The sequence below is a fragment of the Penaeus monodon genome, chromosome 10, assembly GCF_015228065.2.
Source record: "Penaeus monodon isolate SGIC_2016 chromosome 10, NSTDA_Pmon_1, whole genome shotgun sequence".
Lineage (NCBI taxonomy): Eukaryota > Metazoa > Arthropoda > Malacostraca > Decapoda > Penaeidae > Penaeus > Penaeus monodon.
In genome coordinates, this window is record NC_051395.1 from 42,177,186 (window position 1) to 42,189,018 (window position 11,833).

The 11,833-nt window shown below is 27.6% G+C and overlaps 1 protein-coding gene across 1 annotated transcript in view; it reads left to right on the plus strand.

Annotated features, from left to right (window-relative positions):
* Positions 1-7,743, plus strand: part of LOC119578046 (ethanolamine-phosphate phospho-lyase-like) — a 13,583-nt gene extending 5,840 nt beyond the window's left edge. The window contains exon 6 of the mRNA XM_037925769.1: positions 4,664-7,743. Within this exon, the coding sequence (XP_037781697.1) occupies positions 4,664-4,808 (145 nt within the window). The 3' untranslated portion in view covers positions 4,809-7,743. The remainder of the gene's footprint in view (positions 1-4,663) is intronic.
* Positions 7,744-11,833: the final 4,090 nt, after the last annotated feature.

The following is an 11,833-nucleotide window of genomic DNA, read 5'->3' on the forward strand; positions in this document are numbered from 1 at the left end:
ATGGTGGGGTGTGGTGGTGTGGGGGAATAAGGAAAAGGAAAGGGAGAATAGGAGAAAGTAGGGAATAAGGGGGGGAAATTAAAAAAAAATAAATATAAATAACAAGAAACAAAACAAATATAAATATATATAATAATATAAAAGAAGATAAAATAGAACAAAACACACACACACAAAAAAAAAAAAAAAAGGGAGATAAAGAGAAAAAAAAATAAAGAAAAAAAATTATAATATTATAAAATTTTAAATATAAAAGAGGAGGGGATATATAATAATAAAATAAAAATATATAAATAATATAAAAAAAAAAATTATATTAAAATAAAATTAATATAATAAATAAAAACCACACCACAAACACATATATAAAAATATAAATATATATAATATAGATATATATATAATAAATACAATATAACAAAAAAATACATAATACACAATAATATAAACAACAAAAAAAAATATAAAAGATAAAAAAATAAAATATATGATTAAAGATAAACAAATACACAATATAATATAATCCCAAATAACACAATTTTTTAACAACTTTTAAACCCCTATTATAAAAATATATATTTTTAAAAATTTTTAATAAATATAATAAATAATAAAACATAACACCCCACACAAAAAATATAATATATTTTATAATATTTAAAATTTATATATATATATATAACAATAAACATTATAAACATACTTTAAACAATATAATATATATAATATACATAATACATACATATATATATATATTTATAATATATTATTATATATATATATATATATATATATACAATAAAAATAATAAATACATACATATAACAAAATTTTTTAATTTACATAATATTACACATTTATATATACATAAATAATAACACCATATATATTTATAATATATACACCACCTTTAATTATATATATTATATAAAATATTATATATATATATATATATAACAATAATATATTATATAAATATTATATATATAATTATAAATATAACAATTTTTATATTAATTATATATTATTAAATATATATAAATATAAAAATATGATATATTTATATATATAAATATAAAATATTATTTTAAATATATATTTTTAATTTTTTTGGTGTGGTGGGGTGTGTGTGTATATATGTATATATGTTATATTTATATAATTATATAATTTTATAAATATATATATATATGTAAAAGTATTATTAATATATAATATATATAATAATATATTATAATAAATAATATAACACCACAATATAAAATATATAATATATATATATATATATATATATATACATATATACAACACACACACACAAAATATATAAAATTTTTTATAATATATTATATTTTAAAATTTTAATATATATTATATATATATATATTGTGGTGTGTGTGTATATATTAATATATATATTGTGTGTTAAATGTGTATATATATTTTATATATATATATTAATATTTTTTAATTTTATATATATTTATAATATATATGGGTGTTTATATGTACATATATTATGTGGATATTTTACATATTATATAATATGTGTGTATAATGATATAATGGTAAAATGTATTTTATATGTATATAATATTATATATATATAATATATATAATTATATATATATTGTGTGGTGGGGTGTGTGTGTGTGTGTGTGTGGTTGTGTGTGTGTGTGTGGTGTGTGTGTGTGTGTGTGTGTATATGTGTAATATATGTGTAATATGTGATAATGTGATATTTATATATGATTATATATAAATATGTGGTATATATGTATATATAGATTATAGTAATATTTGTGTTATATGTGTATAATGTGTATATTGTGTTATATGTATATATATTGTATATATGCGTTATATTTTATATATATATATTAAAATATAATATATATATATATATATATTATATTTTATATATATATATATATATATATGTGTGTGGGTGTGTGTATTTTTAATATATATATAATAATTTATATAATAATATAATAATATAAATATATAATATATTTTATATATATATATATAATTATATAGTATATGTGTGTGTGTGTGATAATGAATATATATATGTATGCGTGTAATATTATATATATATATGTATGCGTGTATATATGTATATATATATGTGTAAAATGTAAATGTGTATAATAATAATAATATATATAATATATATATATATATATATATAATATATAAACACAAAATTTTATACATAATGCACATATAATATATATATATTATATATTATATATAGTATATATATATATGTGTGTATATATGTATTAATATAATGTGTAATTATTATATATATATATAATATATTATATATATTATATTATATTATAAAATTAATATGTGTGGTTATATGTATTTATATATATATTGTGTGTGGTGGTGGTGGTGTGTGTTATGTGTATTATTGTAATATGTATATATATGATATTAGGTATATGTATAAATGTATATATAATATATATTATATAAAATTATATATTTAATTAATTTATTTATGTGTATATATGTATATATATTATTGTGGATATATGTTTTTTATTATATATTTTGTATTATGTATATTAAAATTTTATAGGTATATATGATATTAGTATAATATTATATATATATATATATATATATATATAGTATGTGTGTATATAGTATATATATATATGTGGTATGGTGAATATGAAATTTTATATAATGGTATATATGTATATATAGTATATATATATATAATATATATTATATATTATATATATATTATATTATATTTTATAAAATTTTTGTGTGTGTGTGTTTGTGTGTGCTTATAATGTATATAAAGTGTATATATATATATATATATATAAATATATAATATAATTAATATATAATATATATATATATATATACACACACATATATACAAAATTAATATTAAAAAATATAACACTATAAAATATATAATATGCAAAATTAAAACATACATTATATATACATATATACACATAAATATATATAATATATTATTATATATATATAATATAATATATATTATATATATAAAATATATTATATACATACAAAATATATAAAATAAACATATTTTACTATATAAAAATTTTTAACAATATTATATAATATAATATAATATATATATATATATAATATATATATATATATATTACATATATACAATATAAAATATATCAATATAATATAAAATTTTAAAATTTTAAATAATATAATAATATATAAATATTTAATATAATATATAAAACATACACACACCCCACAAAACCACACACACAACACACACAAAATATTATATAATATATTTTTAATATAATATATATATATATATATATAATAGGGTATATAGATTAATTTTGTGTAATATGATATTTTATGTGTATATATTATATATAATGGTATAATGTATATATATGTATTTTAATTGTTAAATTTTGTAATATTTTTAAATTATTTTAAATATATGTGTATATAGGTATATATAATAGTATAATATATATGTATATAAAAATATATAATATATTATTATATTATATATATAAGAGAGAGAGAGGGGGGAAAGGGGAAGGGAAGGAGAGGGGGGGGGGGGGGGGGGGGGGGGGGGGGGGGGGGGGGGGGGGGGGGGGGGTGAGAGAGAGAGAGAGAGAGAGAGAGAGAGACCACCACCACACCACACACACACAACAACACACAAAACACACACCACAACACACCACACACATACACAACAACACACACATACACACACATACACACACATACACACACATACAACACACACACACACACACAAAAAAAACCACACACACACAAACACACAACACACACAAACACACACACACATATGAATAAATTTATATATGTATATATATATATGTTTTATATATAATATATATATATATATAATATATATTATTATAAAAATATTTTAACAATATATTATATTCATATATTATACTATATATACAATATAATAACATATATATATATACTTTTACATATGATATATATGTAAATGTATATATATATACATATACATATATATATATATATCATATAATAATATACATATATATATATATATAAAATATATATAATATATATAAAATATATATATATATATTTTATATTATATGTATATATTATATATATATATATATATATATATTATAAAATATATATATATATATATATATATATATTATAAAATAAGTTTTATATATTTTATATATAATATATATATATATATATATTATAAAAATATGTAATATATATATATATATATATATATATATATATATATAATTATATATATATATATATATATATATAAACACACACTTTGTATATATATATTTTTTCTTTCTTTCTTTTTCTTTTTTCTTTTTTCTTTTTCTTTTCTTTTTTTTCCTTTTTCCTTTTCTATTTACAGAGGTCTCATGTCATAGCTTTAGTAATCATAAGTGAATTATTACGAAGACCCATTACACAATAGATTGCCATTGATTTTGTTTAACCTACCATATATCATAATATACATACATACAAATCACACATACATTCCCATGCTTACATATACCTACACCCATATATATTTGTATACATTTTTTATTTGTTAATCACATCATCTTTTTTATGACAGAAATGTGCAAGCCATCCCAAGTGTGAGTGATGGGCGCCTGGGCATTATCCAGCCACAAGAAGAGGAAGATGATGAATTAATAGCTGCCTCAAGAGATACAATGGACCTTGAATATGCTCAGCATTGCTATCATGACCTTGACTGAATTAAGTTTTCTCCTGGATTTAATTTTTATTTTTTTTTTTTGTCCAGACTTTGTGTAGGGATATGATATATACCTTATTCTTTTTTCATGAAAATAGATTCCCTGTCCTTTTTCTTTATTTTATCATTTTTGTTGTTTTTTTACTTTATCCCGTACTTACAAAGAAAAATCTTCATCATAAACAAGTTTGTTGTACATAGAAGTCTTGAACGAAAGCATTGTAATACTGATCATAAGTGCCTATGTAAGGGATTATAAATGAAAATGGTTATTAAATGATGGTTACTAGAACTTTTTAAAAAAATCTATACAACTGTTACATTTACAAAACTCAAGTTTTTGTGTTTTATTAAACTTTGTAGGTACATAATTGTTGATGGCACACTGATCAATGGCTCAACTTTACTAAATATTTCAGTGTACTACAACAGGATTCTTTATCCTCTTTGCAATAATGTGTAATCAAATTCTAATCCAACATTATCTTCTGGTACAAAAATGGACTATTTAGAATACATTGAACATGAAAGGAAATGTATGTCAAAAGTATCCCTTATTTAACTTCATTTAACTTTTTTTTCTTCTTTTTTGGTCACCTTTGTCTAAATGGCATTTCTATTATACAAACAGTTTGTTTTAGTAAATATAAGAGTCTCTCTCTTTCTGATGTCATTGCTACCTCCTGTACTATGAGAGTATCACAAAAGAGTGGCAGGGGCTTTCTTATTGCATGGCAGTTGTTTTTTCTATGTATGTACAAAGTGTTCTTGTCTTTTGGTTTGTCTGATTCTACATGTTGTCAATGGCAGGTTTGAAATAATGATTCTCATGTGTGACTGGGATGTTTGCAGACTGTGATCAAAAACTAGCTTATGTGCTAGTGATCTATGATATATTTTTTTACTTTGTTTTTAATAATGATAGTCCCATTATTACCAATGTGTATATATATATATATTCCAGCAGTTTAATATGATGGGAAATCTGTTCCTTCTTGATATGTCAGTGGTCACAAGTAATTAGGGGGAGCTATTTATATCATAAATTGTATTTATTTGTCTTTGTTAGGGAAAGCTTATACAAGTGTAGAAGATATTTAACATCACACGTCTGAATAATCTACACCTATAAGTGAATGAAGGCATGAGAGGGGTTAGTGCCAAATAAAAAGTAAAATCCCAATAAAAAAAACTGAATGCTGCTACCACATAACTGTTAAAAATTACATGGTGCTGTTTAGTCCACCTAAACAAATTGATTTCAGTTCTTTCATTAATTAATAGGTAATGAAAATTTATTTCCAGCATTTACATTGTAAGCTAATACACAGTACTAACTAAAGATCATCTCTGGAGACTGATATTGTTCTATTTTGTTAGTATTTACCCATAGCAGTATGTTATCATCAAATATCTTGGTATTTTATTGTTTTTCCTCTTGAATGGTCTTCATTGTTCAGTCTTACAGTGTTAATTAAACATGATGTGCTGGATTTTACTCTCCTTCATTGTCATGTACGCGTTGGTAAATTGTGAATGATTACAATTTCCTGAGCACCTGAGATTGATTGATTGATTGATTGATTTTTTTTTTTTTTTTTTGTGGCAGAATATATTGTGTTTGTAAAGGAGAATTAATACTTGTATTTCTTTATGAACATCAGTAACTGTCTTTCTTTTTTTTTCTTTACTTTTTACAGTATTGTGTTCATGATGTTGATATAACCAGTGTGTGAACCCTTTATGTAACTGCATGCTATATTGAGAAGAAAGTGAGTGTGAATGTTGATAACAGATAGCTGGATTACTGAAGATAAGCACTGCTGAGCTTTAATAGTTAGCATTGAAAATCAGACAAGAAATTATTGAAATTGAAAGAGGTTTGAACTGTGGCAAAGCATTATTTCTTGTGACAATTGACACTAGCCTGTGCTATTTCATCTAAATCCATTCTTATACAAGACTGTTACTTCACTTTCATTGTACGGAAACTTTTTTAGAAGTCTATGAGTTGTTTAAATTAATATTAAAAAGTTAACCTTAATGACAAGAACAGTAGTTTCTATTATAAGATTTTCATTGTACTTTGAGGGAAATGCATAATAGATAATTGTAAAACTATGAAGCTACCCTCACATGACAAATGTCTGAAGAGTAGTAGGAGTTCAAGAGCTAATTAAAAAATCAAGAGGCTCCAACATAAAGTCTGTCATTTCTCATGTTAAGGCTGCTAATGATTAGACTTTTAGGCATTTATGTAATAAAAAAAACTTGGTAACTTGGGGCATTGTGGGATAAAATTGAGTATATTGTTTGATAATGAAACAGGCTTGCTGAATATACAAATCTGAAAACCCTGAGTCCATGGAAATTTTGATTCAAATAAAAGTTTTTTTTAGTCATAATTTCCCAAGAAAAAGGGATTGTAATGTTGATGTTAGTATTCAATAACATTATTTAAACTATCAACTTGAATGATCCCTCTTTTTTTATAATAAAAAGATTAAACACACAAAAGAGTATCTATCAGTATAGCTGTACATTTTATCAAGGTTTTAGTATTTTTACATTTCATATACATGAAAAATCCTGCAACCTAAACACACAGATTCTAAAGATTAGAGTATGAAGATTTAACTAAATATTCTGGCTGTGTAATGGTGAAAGTTCATCATCATTTTAGAAATGTATAAGTACCACTCGTTGTAAATATATTAGTCAGTTGGTGAAATGAAGATTATTTGATAACCTGATAAAGAAACTTCATCTGTTAGAAAATTATTAACGAATAGAAGCTCTTGTCCATTAAATCTAAACTAAACCTACATAATGCTGTGGTTAAGAAATCAAACTCTACAGTATGTTTAACTGTATATTGTGTTTATAATAGGCGGAATGATGAAAATGCTGTCAATAAATGTGATATTTCTGTTATACTAAAATGTTTATTAAATCCCTGAATTTATACACATGACTTTGGGGGGGGGTGTGTGTGTGTGTGTGTGTGTGTGTGTGTGTGTGTGTGTGTGTGTGTGTGTGTTGTGTGTGTGTGTGTGTGTGTGTGTGTGTGTGTGTGTGTGTGTGTGTGTGTGTCTCTCTCTTTCTTTCTTTCTTTCTTTCTTTCTTTCTTTCTTTCTTTCTTTCTTTCTTTCTTTCTTTCTTTCTTTCTTTCTTTCTTTCTTTCTTTCTTTCTTTCTTTCTTTCTTTCTTTCTTTCTTTCTTTCTTTCTTTCTTTCTTTCTTTTCTCTCTCTCTCTCTCTCTCTCTCTCTCTCTCTCTCTCTCTCTCTCTCTCTCTCCAGATCAAAGCAGTTCAGCAATTCATGAATGGAGGCAACCAGCTGGATAGCACATGGTCCAAGTGCAATAAAAAGGAAATCAAAGGGTATTATCATCATTGGGTCTTTTTTTTTTCTTTACATCATTTTGACCATTGACAGTTTTTAGTTAACACATTTAAAGAAATGAAGTGCTTTTACATATTTGCTTCATTCCTGCTATTTCAGTAGGCAAGACCACATCCAGATAACTGGGTATGGACAAGATAGACAGGACTAGGAAAGCATAACATCATACCATGGTCATAGTTGTACATTCAGTGGGTCTTCAGGAAGGATTTCCACTGGTCCACAAGGATGGAGTGCACCATCCATAGGCCATGCTTGGGAAATAACAGTGTCACTGTTATTTGTACCTAAGATATAAGGAATCTGCTTAATGATAAGTCTATTACCATCTTAATACAGCACAATAAATGACAAATATAGATTTCAAAAAATGGCAAAACTGGAAAAATATGTCTACAACAAAAAGGTTAATAGCATTGCAAAGAAGGGACAAGGACTCTTTAAGCTGTTTGAGTGTTTGTGATTGCCATGATTTGAGTGTTTGTGTTGGAGAGTAAGCACTCAGGTGTGCCTGTCTGGATTTTGGTCCAAGCCCAAGTTGTGAGGCACCTGGATCCAGCAGATTAATTGACATTGCTTACTGCTGTAATGAAATAAACTATGGTGCAAAAAAAAAAAAAAAAAAAAAAAAAAAAAAAAAAAATATATATATATATATATATATATATATATATATATATATATATATATATATATATATATATTTTATATGCGTTTAATTTCAATTGCTATTGGGAAGCAAAAGTAAGAAAGAAAAAAGTAAATATGCTAGGCATCAAAGGTCTTGGAGCACAATAGGAATGCATAGAATCGAAAAGGTAAAGAGGGGGACAAGTTATATGATTATGTGCTACACATCAATAGTCATGGATGGATGGACTGGAAAGGATAAAGAGGGGTGAAGGTAGAGAGAATGAGTAAATGGGTTAAGGTTAGATCAAGTGAAGGATATGTATGTGTTTGAAGATAGAGAACAAATTGTCAAAGGAGAAAGTGTGGGATTCTATAAGGATGTCTAACAACTTGGGAAGTCTGGGAAGGAAGAATAAGTGAGGGAAAGCAGAGGTACTGGTTGCAGTAAAGTATGGACAGGATAACAGAATGTGTGACTGAGAGAGGTACTTTACATAGGGAACATACATATCGGAATGTGACATAAGATAGGAGTGCATCAAGTGATATGGTCAATCAGCAAAGAGGCAAGAGCTGTCTCCCATTTTCTCTTCTGATGAAATGGGCTGACAAAGAGGAGACATAATCTTACAGTATGAAAAAAGAAGGTCTTAAAACAGGAACAATAATCCATGGCTGGATTATGAGAGAAATTGTATGATGTGGACACAGTGGAAGAAGTTTTTAACCTGGGGAGAACCCCCCCTCCCCTCAAGGTGAGTGCCAGTCATTTCCAAGGCAGACAGGAGCCCTTGGGAAAAAACAGGAATATCTCTAATTATATTTGTTATTCTCTTATCAAGAGCATAGTGAAATAAGGAGTTTATTATAATGTGACTATTTCATATTCAATAAAAAGACTAAGAACATATCTATAATTTCCTTTACAATCTGGTGGGAATTTTATCCATAGATGGAAGGACAGACTCTTAAAGAGGGCATGGTAATAAAAGGGTTAAGAGCCACTGACCTAGAGTATCTGCCTGTTCATTGCCAAGGATTCTAAAATGGCTGGGCACCCAGCAAAACTTGACAGATTTGTGGCACATACACAGGTAGAACAACCAGTCCTCTGAATCTTATGGACAAGGGGTCATGTGCATAGATTGAGATGATGAGTAACAGGTATCAGTAAAAATAATGAGAGAAGAAGAAGGAAATAAATACATACATTTTAAAGTGAAAAAGAGCACAGACAGTTCTGTAGTACGGAGACTGGACTCACGAGGAGGGATATTTGAAAGTGCCTGCAGGTGCAGTAGTAGCATTCTCATCTAGCAATCTTGTGGACCCGAGATCAAATCCTGTGTTGCCAGTGGATGGTATACACAAGGGGTAATTTAGAAGCATAGTAACAGATAGCCCGTCACACCAAGAAAAAACTTTGTAACAAATGGAATTAAACTAAATTATTACTGCCAAACCAGAGAAGGATTTAGAGTCATCAGTTTACACATGAGTACTGGAGGAATGAGTGGAGACATGGTCAATTAAATTAGTTGAGTAGGGGGAATGTCTGATTTTGGTGGGTCAGGAAAACAGAAGAGCAAATATAGGGTTAAGTTATAAGCAATGGAGGAGCAAAAAAGAGCAAAGGTAGGAGCAAAATGGGCAGAAAAGGGAAAAGGTAAGAGATGGGGAAAGGGCAATTGGGAGATGAAGATGAAGAAAAGATGAAGAAAAGGTAGGAAGCAGAGATTGAGGGATAATTAGTTTGGCAAGGGAAAATTGGTGGAAGGGAACATAACATTGGAAGGAGAGAAGGGCACGGCTGTCGAGGGAGAGATGGCATACAGACTCAGATAAAAGCTCTCAACTAGAGAGGAATGGAAGATGCTCGCCAGGGCAGTTTCAAGTAAAAAATAGTCAGGAACTTGCCAGAGGGATGGTATTGGAGCAGAGCACCATAAAAGAAGAGTGGGCATTAGGGACCTACACGTGCCAAAGTCAAAAGGATGGAGAAGGATTTAAGAGGAAAAAAAGCAAAAGCCATCATTAGTGGCTCAGGAGGATACTAAAGATATCAAAGACTGGAAGAGTTAGTTGAGAGCAGGTTAACCATCTTTGCCTCTGGCAGAGATGGTTAACATATAGAGATGAATGAGCCTCTGTCAGCAGAGATGAAACAATGCCATTAACAGCAAGAGAGAATAAGGTGGTGCTGAATACACTGGCGTGTGGAACACCTTCAAACTGAGGAAAAGACGATGGTGTGGAGGAGGCAATTTTGCCCAGAAAGTGTGTTTGGAGAGGAGGAACTTTATAAAGATTAGATCAAAGTGGTCAAAGGAAGAAATATGGGATTCTGCATGGATCCCTTGGGTATGATAGGATTTGCAAATAGAAAGGTAGTTTTAAGAGCATTAGATCAGTTTCAGGAGAAATGTCTGGATGGAGAGAATCCAGGAAAGGGTATTGTTGTATCAAAGCGTCACATGTATATCCAGGGGGAAGCAGAAAGGATCATGGAGAAGGAAGGGGGGATGATGCAGATTACGTGGATTTGGTTGGGGAGGTCTGAGAAACAAATGTTTCCTTATGAGGGGCAGAAGATCAGGGAAGGGGTAGAGGAAGAGGTAGGTGGAGGAGAGGGTGTAGTAGATGAGGTAGAACATTTAGATTGTCTGCTAAAGGTAGAGTGAGGAAAGAGAGGGGTAGGTGTCCATGAGGCAGGCAGTCAGGGTTTATAATGCTTTAGCTTGGGATTCGGATGTAACTGTTAAAAGAGGCAGTGGTGTAGAGTGAAGTAATATTGCACAGAGATGGATAATAAGGCTGTATAGTACTAATAAGAGAGGATGACAAAAGCTTTGGGGGTGGAGGAGATTAAGTAGAGGATGTTGGGAGAGGAGGAGGTTAAGTAATGACCTGGGTGGATGATTTGGACTAGACTGAGGTGATAGCAGGCACTGAGGAGGGGGTAGTAAGAGTAGTGTTCAGAAGAGCCTG